General features: G+C 40.5%; 1 protein-coding gene and 1 long non-coding RNA gene across 3 annotated transcripts in view; one reads left to right on the top strand and one right to left on the bottom strand.

The window, feature by feature from the left end:
- The window catches only part of LOC138020011 (uncharacterized), a 4,139-nt gene extending 1,440 nt beyond the window's left edge, over nucleotides 1-2,699 (top strand). The window contains exon 2 of the long non-coding RNA XR_011126295.1: nucleotides 1,443-2,699. This is a non-coding gene — a long non-coding RNA (uncharacterized lncRNA). The remainder of the gene's footprint in view (nucleotides 1-1,442) is intronic.
- The window catches only part of LOC138022391 (AN1-type zinc finger protein 1-like), a 185,980-nt gene that overhangs the window by 31,999 nt on the left and 136,481 nt on the right, over nucleotides 1-17,500 (bottom strand). For both annotated transcript variants that reach the window (XM_068869512.1, XM_068869513.1), the window contains exon 8: nucleotides 12,274-12,348. In XM_068869512.1, coding sequence (XP_068725613.1) covers nucleotides 12,274-12,348 — 75 coding nt within the window. The remainder of the gene's footprint in view (nucleotides 1-12,273; nucleotides 12,349-17,500) is intronic.

The raw sequence follows: 17,500 nt of genomic DNA, 5'->3' as shown, positions 1-17,500 counted from the left end.
CATGCCACTGCGGACAAGCAGCATTGTTAAACACGACTGCGGGACTGCGGTGGCAGTTTTTTAAGTAAGGCATTTAGTGGACGCGGAAACAGCATTGTTAAACACGACTGCGGGACTGCGTGGCAGTTTTTTAAGTAAGGCATTTAGTGGACGCGGAAACAGCATTGTTAAACACGACTGCGGGACTGCGGTGGCAGTTTTTTAAGTAATACATTTAGAGGAGGCGGAAGCACAATTGTTAAACACGACTGCGGGACCGCGGTGGCAGCTTTTTTAAGTAAGACATTTGGTGGGCCGGGTATTCTGCAATTTAGCCCAGTTTTCATCAACAAGATAATTTGGGCAGGGTTTTCTGAAATCACCTTTACAATCAATCATACATGTATTTACAATGCGTTAAGATTAAACGTAACATGTTCTAAGAGCATTATTTGAAAGTTGTCAACCTTCTCCTTGAACCCAGGCAGCAGTTCATTTAGAGTGCTGCCACTCTGCAATAGCCACTTAACCTCCTGACTGCCCCCATAAAGGCAGCTGTCTAAAAGAAAACACCTTGCCAACTTGTGAAGTTGGAATGAACACAAGTACTGGCCAGAACTACATAGAAAATATTGAAGTTCTTTGTCCCTGTCTCAGGGCCTTTCTTCAATGAAAAGGTAAATTGGTTGCAAGACTGGCCTCTGAGATTACGCTCAGAAGAAGTTCTAGTTGCACAGTAGTGTGATCAATAACATTGTTTAATTTATTGCCATAGTGAGGCTTGATTACAGAATCATAAATATTTGCCCACCAAAATACCCTGTGCAATCAACTGATACACCCATGTTCGGGAGACTGTTGGCCTGTTAATTAATGGAACATCGATATATTAAGAAAAGATCAATTTGTTAAATAAAAGTACAAAGTCCAGGCCCTGCTTCCTGTTAATCCTAGGATTATTGACAGGGAAATACTGCTTCAAAGTGGCACCTGAGTGACTTAATTGTAGTCTAGCTTCCACAATCGCCAAATAATAATGATCTATCATCATTGTAATAATGCAACACACTTGGTGTCAACATCTATGTCAAAACTTGGAAGATGGTATTTTTCTTTCCCCCTTGACTGGCCATTATTTGCAAATCTATGTTCAACCCAACGTCCAAGGCAAAATTATGGTTAGACTCAAAAAATTTAAGAACATGTGTTAAGGCAAACAGTTAAGGGTCATTGGTTTATGTGTGGTTTATAGTATGTTTATATGGTTAGCTCATCATGTTTTCTTTGTCGTGGTTGTGTAATAAGAATGACTTTTTGTACTAATTTTCACAGCCCCCATAAAAACTGATATGTGCAGTTTCCTGTGTCTAGGAAAATAATAATATCATTATGATATTGTAGATTATAGCATTGTAATATGCATCTCATGGACAATAACATTCATTTTCGTTTTTTGTCCTTAGGGAGATGGATCCACCTGGTATTATTTGCGGCAGTTTTGTGAAATATTAGCTCTAAAAGGAGCGAGAAGAAATTCAGCCTTTTTTTCTCAGCAATAAACCACAATAATCTTATTGAGTTCACTTTGTTCATGTTGGTAGTGTGGAACAAAAGACTGGATAAAGTCACTGAGAAATCCAGACAATGCTGTTGAGTTTTAAGCAGTTTCTTTAGTACTCTTCACATTGTCAAACTTTTCAGTTTCTTCTTAGAACTGAATACCAGTCCTTAACCTTTTTTCAGTTATGAACTTTTTGGACCATCACAGAGCTTTAAGATGCCACTTTTTTAAATGTTGTACTTATAAAAAAAATGGGGACAACATATTCAAGCAAAAACATCGCAAATGCATGTTGTTTGCACCTGCACGCAAACTTTGTGAATGCTTTTGATCTGATGAGTTGCCAACCCAGTAATGCTTCAGATACATGTAGTGATGTCGAAACCCAGAACACCTTCAAACACATTCAATGACAAGTTGTCAGAGAAAAAATTAAAATTAAAAACAAACATCTTCTTGAGCATTGGGACCCACATGGAATAGCCCTTGCATATGTGTATTATACTGATGACTGGATTCCGTCTACTTAATATACAATCATCTTTTTAGGATAATACCACCTACGCCAGTCGGCAGATAATGCTAGAGTGAACTTCTTGCTATACAGCTGAAAATATTAATTTTGTGGAATGCCCCTTTCAGGGATGTTTCCTAGTTGTCTATGCTCTAAAGATTTTGTTCAAACCCATCAAGTACAATGTAGCATGCATGCGTGAAATGTCTCAAGTTTAGATCAGTTTTGCAATATGCACTGTGTTGTCTGAACTGATCCTTGTAAAATTTTTGTAGTTTCTTGTCAATTGTTAAATATGGAAAAAAGGATTTACTTTCTGAAAGAAAAATAACATTAATGACGTCTCTTGATCAGGTTAGGATCTGATGAATTTTTATTTTAAAAGGCAAGCAAATCAAGGGGCAAATTAATTTTCTCTGAGCTGTTTAATGTCAGTAAGTGGGCTTTCCAGGATGAAGCACTTTTTTGCCTGCTCTCTGTGTATCATACAGTGTATAATCTTTTTCACCGATTTATCTCAGTTTCTGTTGGCTGGCTTTCATCGCTCTTCTATAAATTTAACAAAAAATGCTGTGTAAAGAGCGAAAGATGTATTTTGCTTTCATGATAATTATAAATTCGTATTAAAATTTGGAGAAACGTGGAGCTCAATTTGCCTGAGTTCTTGCACCTTTGCATACTCCATTTTAATATCGCTTTGAACATGCTTGCCAAAATATCTTTTGTAAGCGTGTCACCATTCACCACCCGGTCTATAATTCACCAGTTGTCTTCCTTTATTGTTCAGAGTATTATAGAGAGTATCTGGAACGTCATAAGGTTTTCCAATGTCTCTTTACCGACAGAGACAAAGAGGCATTGTCCTGTATCGCAACCACTCGACGAACTAGTCTCCACCGATAAGTTCGAAGCTCTCACCAATTCCACCGGCCGAACATCGCCAAAACAGGGTTTAAGGGAATTTCTGGTCCTCCCAGAAAACCAAGAACTTGCAAAAACCGTTCGAGAAACTTGCGACAAAAGCCAACACTGTCAAAAAAGTAAGCATTGCAGCGCTCGTTACCTCCATTCACCGTATAGTCACACGAAAGGTGCATTTACCACGCGAAAACAATTTTTCCACAATTTGTACACCCCTTCAATTTTTGGAAAAACATCAAAACTCGTCAAAAATTGTGACAAAATCCTTATCTTTCAAACAGCGATCTTATTTTTTTGATTTAATCAACGGCTGTCATTTTTCGGCGAACATATAGTCTTTTTGAATGAGCGCGCCCTTGAGCCTGCGTTTCGTGCCGCGGATCAGTGACTTGCGCAGTCATTTTTCAGCTCTGTCAAGCTGGTGTATGAAGCATTGATTAGGATTGTTTGGAAGAATTAATTTTTACAAAGTGGCTTGAAGATCGTGATCGGCAAATCAGAAATGTACCTACTGAGCACTTGAAGATATAAAGAAACTATGCGCTGAAATATGTGATGAAGAATTCGAGGAAGTCATGTCCTCTACTCTCTACGCTAATCTTGCTTATCTACTCAATGAATACCGGGAGCATCTTCGTAAAGGTAATGGAAATCTATCACCATTTTGGATGTCATATATAGACATCATTGAGACACTCCTTGGACTTTTGCGAGCATCCAGAGAGGGAAAGTGGAAATTTCACTTGGCCTCAGTGCCATGATACCCTGGTGCTTTGCTTATGACAACATGAACTATGCAAGATACTTGCCAGCGTACCTTGCAGAAATGTCTCACCTTCACAATGAGCATCCTGAAATTCATGCGCATTTTGAATCTGGGTGTTTCTGTTCAAAATTATGGTGATAAAAACCCTTTTGGCCGCATTCCAGTCGATCAGACCTGTGACGAAACCGTTAATAAAGATACCCAGACGATAGGAGGGACAAAGGGATCTAGCCTCAAGCCTGGTGCAGTTACCAAGTACTACATGGTTGCAGAATATCACAGTATGTTCTTACGTCAACTGAAAGACATGCTTTTTCTCAATGACACCGAATTTTCACATCCAGATCTCCACTCGACAAGGATCAGCAGGGATTAAGAGAATGTCAAAGCCTTGCAAGATATTCTCGAGAGTAACTGGATAAACCCATTCTCTTCTGATCAGCAAGACCTGGTGTGCCTGTCAACGGGAAAATTTGCTCCCTCTGATGTTGAAAGAGACCTCCTTTTTGCCATGCAGGTAGGAGAAGATGCATACAAGTCATTCAGTAAACAAAGGCTCGAGAGTTCACTTCCAAATTGAAGTTTCACAATACGTTCACCAAACAGAAACTAAAAACCTTCAGTGATCTCAAGAAAAAATTCAAAGTCCAGCAAGGACGATCCAAAGAAGTTGTATTGAGAGCTGATCGCAATCTGTTTGCTCATGATTGTCGTTGCTGAAAGCCGAGACTTACAAATGAGTGAAGTGTTGGAGCATGGTCTTGGACCTCTGCCCTGGTCACTGGCAACCTCCGATGGATCACTCAGAAAAACAAACAAGTCAGCCCTTGCTAAAGAGATGCAGAAGTATGCTCTTCCTGCTGAGGATATTGGACAGCCATCCGCATGCATAATTGACGAGATGAGTGCGGTTCAGAAAATAAAAGGTGATCACAAGAGTTTTGCAGAGATCGCTTTCACTTCTGTCCATGATCCTTCACAAAAGCCCTGATAGTAAACGAATCGATGTTGTCTTTGATGTATATAAGGAGTATTCCATAAAGAAAACTGAAAGATCCATAAGAGCATCTGCTACTATTGGAACACAGTTCAAAAACATTGCCGGGACATAAGGTACAGCAATGGCGCAAATTTTTGGCAAATTCACCAAATAAGAAGAGCCTGATCAAGTTTTTGACCAATGAGTGGAAACAGGAGAAGTACATGTACAGGCAAAAATTGCTTGACAAGACACTCTTTATTACATATGAAGATGTTTGCATAAAGTTGTCACATAATGGAGAAGAGAGTGTACTAGAGTTAGGGTCTACCCAAGAAGAAGCAGATACCCGCCTTTTTGTGCATGCGTCACATGCAGCATCATCAGGCTTTACTTCCACTATCATCACCTCTGAAGATACAGATGTCTTCATATTATGTCTCTACTTTAGACAAACCACCCCTAGCCCAATATTTTTTAAATGTGGATCAACAACACGTACAAAGTTTGTGGACATCAGTGGTATTGCTGATAAACTTGGTCAAGAAGTGTGTCGGGCTCTTCCCAGACTACATGCATTTACCGGATGTGACACAGTTAGCGCCTTGGCTGGAAGAGGCAAAATTGGCCCATTAAAAACGGTAATGCAAAGCAAGGAGGCGTGTACCACTTTTCAAGAGCTCGGAGAAGTATGGGAAGTTCAAGCTCAGTTGTTTCAAAAGCTATGCATCTTCACGTGTCATACATACATGAAAAGTCCTGGCACAGATGACGTCCATGAGTTGAGATACCGATTGTTTTGCGAAAAGAGGGGAAATCTGGAATCTAATCAGCTACCACCTTGTGCTGATTGTCTTAAGACGCATTGTATGAGGGCAAATTACTGAACAAAAATCTGGAAACTGTCTCCAGTGATATCCAGACGTTCCTACCCCAGTTGGACATGGGTGTTGTCCTGATTCTGAAGATAAAGGGCATTTAGCCATTGATTGGATGGATGGGGATCCAGCTCCTCAAGCAGTGTTGCAATTATTGTCATGCAACTGTTTGAGATCGTGCAAAATGCCAGATTGCCCATGTATGGTGAATCAACTGAAGTGTACGGAGATGTGTACACTTGCTCAAATAGAGCAGCTGAAGGATTGGGAGATATCGATGTTGTATAAATACGTTTGAAAATGATGCTTTTGTTTCCTTGCTGTAAGGTCGGGGAATATCAGACATCATGAAAATGGTGGGGCTTAAATCACTTTCTAGACTTACCAGTGAAAAACAAGTTGCAAATTGTGTACAACAGATTTGCATTGCATACCTTATAAAGGCAGTGCCTAAGACAGGCTAGTTTGCTGTTTTTTCTTTAGTTTGCTGTATATCACTATGATGTAAAGTTTTCACATTGCTCTAAGGCATAAGTGTTATCATCCAAAAATATAAAGCTTATATGTTGTCCATTTTAAAAACATATGATAGAGTGTGCCCCCACATTGGTACTCCCAAGCCTGATTTTCAGCCTCTGGCTCATCGACTATTTAGTCCATGGCAAAGACCAGACTGAACACGATCAGAGGACACTCAACTTAAACAAAAATGCCAGTTCAGCACAGATAGAGGCAAGTTCCTGGGACACGTTGTAAGCTTCAGTGGAATTGAGGCAGATCCTGAAAAGCTACAAGCAATTGCAGACCTACTGCCACCTCAAAACGTGCAAGAAGTGAGAACATTTCTTGGCATGGTGAACCAACTAAGCAAGTTTTCCGAGCACCTCGCTGACAAGACAAAGACCATTAGAGACTTTCTTCAAAAAGGAAACCAATGGACATGGGGAAGGGAGCAACAAAAACCATTTGCAGATCAAATCTGACCTCACGCAAGCTCCAGTGCTCGCTCTGTACGATCCAAACAAGGAAACCAAAGTGACAGCCGATGCTTCATCCTTTGGCCTAGGAGGGGTACTTCTCCAACTCCAACCTGACAACTCCTGGCGGCCAGTCTCATTCATTCATGCGATGTCTCCCACCGAAGCCAGATATGCACAGATCGAAAAAGAAGCCTTAGCGCTCACTTGGGCATGCGAACGATCCTGGGAGTAAAAAGTGGGAAAATCAATCTCTGTGGAAACAGACCATAAACCCCTGGTGCCACTCCTGAGTACTCACACACTGGATCAACTTCCTCTGAGAATCCAAAGATTTAGAATGCGACTGATGAGATTCCACTTCAAGGAGATCAAGCATGTCCCCGGAAAGAAGATGTACATAGCTGATGTGCTTTCATGACTCCAAACATGAAACCAAACAGTGAAGTCAACAATTGACAATGACGAAATGCACGCAGACATTGGAAGCGTGATCTCATCCCTGCCTGCCTCAGACACACGATTACAGCAGATCTCATGGAAGCACAGGAAGAGGATCCTATTTGCAGGCAGATCAAAGTTTACTGCTGTGAGGGATGGCCTGACAAGTATTCATTAAACGATGCAATGAAACCCTATTGGTCAAGTAGGGGTGAACTGTCTGTGGTGCAGAACATTACGCTCAAAGCATCCAGGATCGAAATCCCTTCCTCCATGTGTCTCGAGATACTTGACAAGATCCACGAAGGCCATCAAGGAATCACTAAGTGCCGTGAGCAGGCCAAGAACTCTGTTTGGTGGCCAGGACTCAGCCGAGAAATCCAGGATCTGGTGCAACAATGCAGAGTTTGCGCTCTCCAGAGAGAAAACAAGCCTCAACGACTTATCACGACACCCTTACCCAACCATCCCTGGCAAGTCGTAGCCACAGACCTCTTTGAGCTGAAAGGTGTTGATTACCTTATCGTTATAGAGTACTTCTCAAGGTACGTTGAAGTCGCAGCTACGCAGACAACCACAAAGTCAAGTGAGGTCATTAGGGCACTTAAGTCTATATTTGCAAGCGATGGGATCCCAGAGCAAGTGCGATCTGACAATGGTCCTCAGTTTGACAGTGCAGAATTCTCCTACTTTGCTAAGGAATGGGCCTTCAAGCATAGCACAAGTAGCCCTAGATTTCCCCAAGCAAATGGAGAAGTTGAGCTGGGAGTTAGAACTGTGAAGAATCGTCTAACAAAGGAAAAAGAACCTGCTAAAGCATTACTTCCTTACTGATCAACACCACTAGCATGCAAGTTCTCCTCTGCCCAGTTGCTGATGGGAAGGCACATTAGGAACAGCATTCCATTATTCCACACTCAGCTGAACCCGCAGTGGCCTGGCCTGGATAACCTGCTTACAAGAGAGAAAGCATGAGCAAATTGAAGCAGGAAACGGTGTTCAACACCAGGCACAAGGCCAAGCCCTTGCCTTCAATTGGACCGGGTACTGAAGTTTTCGTCAAGGACCTTCAGCGGTTAGGAAAAGTCATTGAAGCAGCATCAACATCTCGGCCGTATAAAGTTGAAACACCGACCAGCATGATAAGAAGAGACCGTGTTCACCTTACTCCAATGCCAAATCAGCAGGAGCAACATGAGCGGCCGACACCAATGGTGAGCCAAGTTCCCACAGAAGACATAGTGGCAACACCTGTTCGGAAGGACACTCCTGTTACTAAGGGAGACATTCAAATACACCCTGTAACACCCATTCTTGCCACTATGCCCAAGAGAATTATAAGACCATCGTTGAAAGTAAGAGAGAATCTAGGTGTAGCTTGAGATTTCATTATGTTATAAGATTACGTATTTGTCAGACTTCTCATGCTCTGTTCGTTTCCCTAGATACTCTTAAACTTTGGGGGGAGATGTTGTGTTAGCTTACATGAAGTATTGTTAAAGTTAGTTATATGGTTATTAAAAATGGCATCTTGAAGTAAACACGTGCTGTTCATTGAAGACCACAGTAAGCCCAAATAACTCGACAATAGCAGCTACTTTATTATTTATCAGCGTCACAATTTTTTGCCGATTTTGGGGCTCATTTTGTTGAAACTCAAGCACGCTTCCAACAGACCTGTTTATTTTCGTGACTTATGCGCTGCTTTATAATAGTGAAAAACCACAAAAATCCTCCCATATCACATTTCAACACACGTATGCAAATTAGTTAAGCTCGAAAATTCACAAAAGGTGGAATCTCACAAAATTTTTTTCCAGCGAAAAATTTAATGAAACAAACAACATATTTGCTATTAGAGGCAAAAAAACCTTCCTGTTTCAATTGCATGCGTGCAAACAACACACACACAATCGGTGTCACAAAGCAATTAACTAAATTTCTGACAGTTCACATGAAACCCTTTTCCAAAGAACCTTGACCATAAATAATAAATCACAAAAGAGACAAGCTTTCATTCAAATAATTCTTCACTGCCACATTTCCAATTTTTCCAGAGTTGAGTACAAAATAAATGTAACTTGCCAGACAACTTAGATGCGACTTCAGTAAACACTGTGATGCATTCAAGACGTTCAATTCCTTCAATGTTTGTTAAATCCATAAAAGAATTGCCATTTGATTTCAGTGTTGTATATAACACCAAGGTAGTAAAATATCAGAAACAAAGCTCATTTGATATCCAATGGCAAAAAATGAAACTGTTGTCAAGATTCCAGATATTTACTTTTCACCGCCTGTCTTGTTCATTCAATTGACGTTCCATTCTTGAGCTCCATGTGGGTATATTTTGTTTAAAGATCCACTAAAATGCCATGCGCGTCACAATGACTTTCGACGCCATTGCAGGTTAATAATTAAATGTTCTCCTGTGTGCACCAAAGAAATCTACGCATTACCCCAGTTCCCTCAAACCTAACAAATACGCACAGAAGACTCTGCACAAAGACACCACTTAGCAGGGGAGTGACAGGCAAGACTTTTCACGACACAGAAAAAAAAAGAAAAAAAAAACTAACAAACAAACGCATTTTCTAAATGGATTGTCTATGGCAACCCTGTAATAAACAAATACACATGAACCCCAGGAACCCCCGGGAAAAGTGGTCATACTTTGATCAGTAACCGAGCAATGAAGGGGAATGGGTTTGAACCGGGCTGACGTCACAAATTATATTTGCATCGCTGTTTTCAAAGAACTATCTTAATGCAAAGAAGTCTGTTACGTCAATCCAGTATCGAACCCATTCCCCTTCATTGCTTGGTAATAGATCAATGACCACTTTTTCCGTCTTCCAAGGCCACAAAAAGTAAAATTTCAATCAAAAGGTTCTAAACACAACGCAATGTATTTGGGACGATTTCGGAGAATGAATAAAGTGGAAAAGTGTGTTGAGGTGATAGGCACTTTACTCTTGGGCAAATTCCTTTTCTCTTTCAACCAAAAAAATACATGTGAGATAATACAGTATACAGAAATGTAAACAATCCAAAACAACGTCAAGATGTTATAGGCTCACAGGTACAAGCAGATATTAATTGAAGTTTTACTTTTCACGAAGATTCATCATAAGATTTGGCTGTTGGGTCCATTTTAAAGTCTTGTTGCTCCTGCTGCTATTTTTATGCGTCGGTAATCAACGTTTTCTTTTTGTTTGGGGGGGGGGGGGAAAGATATGTGTCAGTATTATGTCCCTGTGAATATTATTCCACTATTGTTAAGACTGAAAGAAGCAGTGGGACTCAAACCAGCTTGATATTTCGCACAGACAACAGCAGATAATGCTGTTTCACATCACAACTTTTATCCACAACTAATATAAAGGAGACAGAAAAAACTTGCCAGATTGTTTCCTTTAAAATAATCAACAACATTCATATGTTTGGTTACGCAACCAGTGGGTGACAGTCTCTTGCCCACAGTAGTACTTACATGTACATTTGTACATGTATGTGTACTCTTTATCAGGTATCTGAGCTATTGCCAAAGGTGCTTTTAAATTACTAAATTTTCATCGGTTCTTTGCAATCGGTGTGCAATTGCCCAACTTGCTTGGTTATCAGGAGATTGCACAATATAATAATAATAATAATAATAATAATAATAATAATATCTGATCTGCTAATCGCCCTTTCTCGCAGTCGGAGACTGAATTGCTAAGGGTGCAGCTCAACAAGGTCAGGCTGAAGGAGCTGTGCTGCTGGCTAGGCGCTCGGCCCCTGAACACGACCCATGTATGACCTGGGAGCACAGCACCACAGCCCGATGGAATAGGCCGGGAGTACCCGGAGAAAAACCCTCGGAGTCAGATTGAGATCGACTGAAACTCAGCCCACATACGACCCGAGGCCAGAGTTGAACCTGGGTTACAGAGGTGGGAGGCACGGCATGACCACTAAACCACCCTGACTCCCCACAAGACCTTGTTTTGTGTAAAAATAAATAAATAAATAAATAAATGATTGAATGAATGAGTAAGTGAATGAATGAAAGAAAGAGTCATACAGTCAAAAAAACTACTGTAAACTACTTACAAACCAACTCGAATCAAAGTTAAATTTTATACAAAAATTCACTACACGATGAGGGAATTTCACGTTAAATTCACGCGAAAAACCGATATATCACACAAATCACAAATTTCAGCAAAAAGTCTACAACGGAGTACACAAATGCACCGATCAACTCAAAACTTTAACAACCTCCCCCCCTCGCTTTGTGTAAAAATAAATAAATAAATAAATGATTGAATGAATGAATGAATGAGTAGTGAATGAATGAAAGAATGTGTCATACAGTCAAGAAAGTGTGCTGTAAACTACTTACAAACCAACTCGAATCAAAGATAAATTTTATACCAAAATTCACTACACGATGAGGGAATTTCACGTTAATTTCACGCGAAAAACCGATATATCGCACAAATTGCACATTTAAGCAAAAAGTCTACAACGAAGTACACAAATGCACCGATCAACTCGAAACTATGGGCATTTGAATTTTTGAAGATTGGATCATTCAAATTCCCGCCCACTCGGGCCAAAATAGTGTTCAAATACCCGACCCTGTCGCCGGATTTGTCTGCCTGTCCCCTATCTCTTCCTTAAAACTCTTCCATCTCGTGCAAACACATGTTTTATCGCTGTTAGCGACTTCGGCGTCACGCAGGCAAAGGTCAAATTCCACAGAAGATAGGGAAGGGATGTTGAAGTTTCGATTTCATAGGCGCAAAAGTGTTTTTTTCAACGCACAGAACTGCTGTGCTACTGTTGGGATTAACATTCGACTGAAAATTAATGGAAATATTTACTGAGGAGTTATCGAAAGTTACACCTGTAAACAGTCTACTCAAAACTTCCATTGAAGATTCAAGATAACTGCCTGCGTCGAGAACTCTTTTCTGTATGACTGGTGCAGAAGCTGCGCTGCTACATGTACCAACAACAACTTCTGGCAAAAGCAGAGGCGACAGTTGTGGTAGCACTTGGTGTAAAACTAGCCAATTAGCCTACGTAGCAAGCTTTCCGTGGAAGATTCTTTTAATGTTCTGGCCACGCGAAGTTATGTCTCCGCATGGTTTCACACTTTTTTAATGTGTGGTCGTTTATTTGAATAACTTTATTAAACAATCTGGTGAAGGACTGTTGGAAGTCAGAACAGCTTTGTGATTCACAAAGAATAAAATCACTGACTAACCTTGGAAAAGAACATTGCAACTTCCTGTTCCTTACTTCCACAAGGCAGCAACACTCTGAGATAAATTCTCTCATCCTGAAAATAAACAATTAATTGATCGGCAACAATTTTTTACAGGGCATTTCCATTAACTTTTTTCAAAGTAAACTGGAATATTGGCCAGCTCATAAAGTGTTTCGTTTCGATTTTCTACCAAGAGCTATATTGCAAAGGAAAGAACATCGTTCAACACCCTGTCAACAATTCTGCTGCATTGGCACCCTAGGAGAGTGAATGCAAAAGCACACATTTTGAAAAAATGGAAAATTTAAGAACTAATAGTAATATATTAAATGTAATATATCATTTCTTTTCTCATGGTCAGTACCTAGTTTATCTAGTTTATCTTCCTATGCATTAGCATGTAACAACACATACATTTTGTTAATATTTTAATTAATAATATTTTTGAAATTACTCACCTCGACTAGATTACCGTTGTGAGTAGTTCTAATTTCTGTTTCAGTTTTGTCAATTTATGTTCATTGTGGCAAAATATAGTGTTTTCAGGTGACTGGTGTCCCCAATTTATCCTCCGGGAATTGCCCTTATTATCGTGCAAACATTTTCTTTTGTTTCATTGGAAAACAAGGTTACTGATCACATGAGTGAAAACTCTGTTAAAGGAATGGTGGGTTGTCTTAAGAACTAAATTGGCCACTCCCCGAGGATCAGACGCATACAGCTTCAAAGGATTCAAAGTCTGGCAAGAAGGACCTTGCAGCAGAGTGGTTAGGGCTGCTAACAAAAAACCACTGTGAAACAATTTCGTAAGCAAATAGCAAAAGATATGTCTCAGTCAAGGCCAGAAGGTAACATGGTAGAGCAGTGCGCCAAGCAACATCATGGTTCAAAGTAAACCTGTAGGATTAGGTCTTGACTTGGTTTTGCTTCTTCAATTATTGCAAAGATCTTTTGTTTTGAGAATCGTGCCAAAATGAAATTAAAATGCGACACTCGTACATTCCCTGTCTCTTAGAGAACGCCAAGACTTACAACCAAAAGAATCCATTACAGAACAAGATAGTTACATGTACATGTCTGCTAGGGAGAAAATGACAGTTGAACCTGAATTACTGTAAGCGTCAAGGAATAACATGTCCCCCATGTTAAAAGGGTTTTTGAGTTGTCACACATGTTGTTAAATCATCATTTGTCCCCAATTTTCCTTTTTGTCAATAGAATCATTTGTTTCATGATGTTGTCACATGTGGTGTAGGTAACAGTGTTTCGACTGCATAATGCTACTTATCTTCATGCAAAAACATCAACTGTTTATGCGTCACCTTACAAAGTATAATTTCCCTGCCACGATTTTTTGGTTTTCCACAGCAATTTTAATAGAACTTGATGGTCACCTTACCACCAGCGTATACAGGAGGCCTAAGCACAGTAATCAATATTTAGTGCATAATTCACACCACCTGCAATCAGTAAAATGCGGTATTGTCAGATGTCAAAATGAACGTGTCAAATGTCTTGTAAAAAAGCCTCAGTCTGTCATATGGTCTTGTCTCTGATGGTTATCCTCTCTCTTTCTTGCAGAAAAAAACCAAGACAAGAAAACAGAGTACAAAAGCTGAGCTCATGATAGAATTCAGATCCACTGCGGTTTTATCCAAAGTCAAGGGTCTGTCCGAACAACTATGTCACTGCCGAAGACAGCAAGGCATACAAGCCCTAGTATGGCCAAAAGACACTGTTGGCGCAGCTAAACAAGATGGCATTGTAGAATTCCCTGTAGATGTAGTAAATTTAATCAACAAGACTGGAGGACGTCTGCAAGAGAGAATTGCCCATACCCAGACCTCTGCTGCTTCAGAGCATACCCACACCACCGTGATACTTACTGGTACACACACTGCGTCAAAGAGGCAATTTACGTACAGTAAGACTTCAACAAGGATAGTTGAATAGAAATTGCAGAAGCATGCATGAATATTAATGTTAAAAGCCGACGTTTCGGCGTCATTATGACACCATTCTCAAGGCAAATTGAGTAAGTAATGCGAAGATTTGATTTCTATAGTCTCTACGAATTAGCATAATAACAAAGGATCACAAGTTTTCCAAGTGAATACCTTTGCGTGAATCCAGTCCGTTTGCACTTTTAGGGATGGTTTAAGTTTTCTTATAAAAAGCATGTCATTAATGAAGCAATCAAATTTGTTAGAACATTTAGTAAGCACGTGAAATTGTTCTAAAAGACAAGGTGGTACATTAGAGTTATGTTCGCTAATTGACGACGATTTTTGTTTGTGTCCATCAACGCAACGCGTAACCTGCATCACACAGGTTACATTGAAATTTATAAACTAAACATTGTTGGTTAACAATGGCTGGCTTGACTTCTCGAACTTCGTTGAGTTTTCTGCTGATGAACACAGGCTGAATTGTGGTCTTGATTTTTGAGCTGAGGTCTGTAAGAACTTTTTTCACCACATTAGCAGAGACCTGATCTTTTGATGGTATGATAACTCGGATGGGGTGTGTGGTCGTGTCGGTTGATGGAATGTGCTGCTGGTCTGCTATCTTGGAATCTACGAATTCCTTGACAACCAGATTGAATAAGTGCCTCGGGTACTTAAGCTTTAAGAATACTGTCTCAAGCCGATCACATTCTTGTGAGAAGTAAGACCAGTCGGAAGATATGTAGCCTGCGAGCAAGCTCTCTCTCTGCGGTGGGAGAGAAGGAGAGCCTGCACGCATTCCTCTGAATTTTGAATGCCGCCTCCTGCTGTCACGCTGAGAGAGCTGTCAAAAATTGGCCAATCAGCGCGCACCAAAAGTAAACATTGAAAAAACAGTAAGCCACGCAAAGCCACGCGTTGTGTATTTCTAAATTGCTCGAGGCAGAAACTCCCAAAAAACTGTAAAGGAAGGAAGCCTTTGCCAGAAAATCCGAACAACTACTGCTGATGCTGTAAAGCGTAGCTGAATATTCAGTACGGTAATTCGTCGAAGCCCCTTCCTCGGAAAATGTGCTCCGTTCGTCAGGGAAAAAAAATTAGCACACAAACTTGAAACGACGGGAATGGTAATAGAGAAATCCGTTTTCCCTTACCGCATCTCCACCGTGTGAGACTCGCCGACCACAACTGCTGCCAAATTTTGGTAAAGCGAGGCGGAATTATCTTTTTAAATTTATTTTGATGAAATACAGACATTACACCTACTACATCATACTTTAATACTAGACAGATATTCTAATACCTACACCAGTTTATTTCAAGGCTTATCGAGTATTTGCGATTATGGATATGTATTTTACTAATTCAGCAATTTGAAAATTGGAATATTTTGTTTTCAAGTGTATCGGAGTATTGCGGAGTCACTCAGGAGATCGAGCAATCATTTAATTTGTCGAGCCGCCTTTTCGGCTTAACCAAATACTTTCTAAAATCGGGTAGAGTTCCTTGATCGTTCTCTATCGTTAAATCAGCAACTGCGGCAGCCGAATAGCCCAAATGTAATCAGCGATAATGCTTTGTCGAGGACAGGAAACTACCACGGTGACATGAAGTCGCACTCGTTGTATTTTGGCCGCTACGCAAAACAGTTGGGGAATAAGACTTTTCCCGAATCCTGTGGATAACAGAGATAGAACTTCCTTTCCTTCCAGCAGAGAAGCCATTGCATCGCGTTGCCCGACCTTTCATTATGTAAAGTTACGGTAACATTCTACAATTTTCTCAAACGCATTTCTGACCGCCTCATCTCTCGAAGCGAAGTATTGGAGCTTGTCAATGGTGATGTCACCGAGTAATTAAATTTCAGCCAATCAGTATTTTGCGTCCAAAATTTGGATGCGACATTCAAAATACAAAGCCGTGCGGGCAGGCCTTCATTCTACCCCCAACCCAGTCCCTCGGAGGGCCTGCTCGCAGGCTAGAAGATATGCGGTAAGCTCGATCTAACATGGTGGTAATTAGACTGAGCTTGTACCGATTATCCATGTGGCTCTGGTAGTGGAGTAAAAGGCCCGTATTAGTTAGTTTTACGTAGACCTTGGTCTTGATTCTAGGAGCAAAGTTTAACAATTCAACACTGATAAAAGGAACGGAATACCTCGCTTCCTTTCATCGGCGTGGAATTGTTAAGAAAGCATTCTTAAAGCTTAAGTACCCGAGGCACTTATTCAATCTGGCCGTCAAGCAATTCATAGATTCCAAGGTAACAGACCAGCAGCACATTCCATCAACCGACACGACTACACACACCATCCGAGTTATCATACCATTTAAAGATCAGGCCCCAGTTCCTGGAAAGCCGATTAGCGCTAATCGCGGATTAAATCCCTTTAACCCAGGAATAAAAGTTAGGCTTAGATTAGTTTCTGTTCCTGAAAGCACGATTAGTGCTATCCAAGGGATAAACTAAGGGTTAAATTTAACACACCAGCGAGGTGGATTAACTCACTAACCTTCAGATCAAAATTTTTCAAAACAACAAAATGGCGGACTTATTGTCTGATCTTTTGCTGGTTCTGCGTCAAGAAAAGAAGTATAGGACGTACGACATCGACTTAACAAACTTTTCTGAAGACAAACTCAAGAGCTGAAACTTTGCGGAACCATCGCTTTATCGCCAACTGTTCAAGTTCTTGTGGCGTTGCGTTTCTTCACCTCTGTAAGCTTTCTCCAAGTAATTGGCGATACCATAGGACTGCCAAAGTCCACCGATTCCCAGACAATTCGAGACGTTTCTGTAGCATTAATCAAAAAGAGGAATGAGTTTATCCATCGGCCGACTACCACCGATGAGATTCAAGGAGTAAAGAAAGGGTTTTTCCACAAAGGAGGATTCCCAGGGGTGATAGGATGTGTAGACGAAACCCATATCAGACTCCAACGGCCCAGCCAAAATGCAGTGGACTACGTCAGTCGCAAAGGATACATGTACCACTCAATCAACGTGCAAGCTATTTGTGACCACAGGGGTGAGAAGTTGGAGATATTCCTTTACTACTTTCTGGGGGAGAATATGTTAAGTGGTTATTTTTTATGTTAATTTATCCATCAAGACTTTCTTAACTAGATTTTTAGTGTGCTCAGCAATACAAATCATAAATGCAGGGACCGAATTGTGATACACATTACTACTCTTTTCAGGCATCTTTACCAACAAATGGCCAGGAAGTACACATGACAGTTTCATTTTCACAGACTCTGTTATTGGACAGCAGCTG

The sequence above is a fragment of the Montipora capricornis genome, chromosome 10, assembly GCF_036669925.1.
Source record: "Montipora capricornis isolate CH-2021 chromosome 10, ASM3666992v2, whole genome shotgun sequence".
NCBI classification, from domain to species: Eukaryota; Metazoa; Cnidaria; class Anthozoa; order Scleractinia; family Acroporidae; genus Montipora; species Montipora capricornis.
The sequence above is the reverse complement of the archived record's forward strand: the minus strand, read 5'-3'. Positions and strand labels throughout refer to the sequence as shown.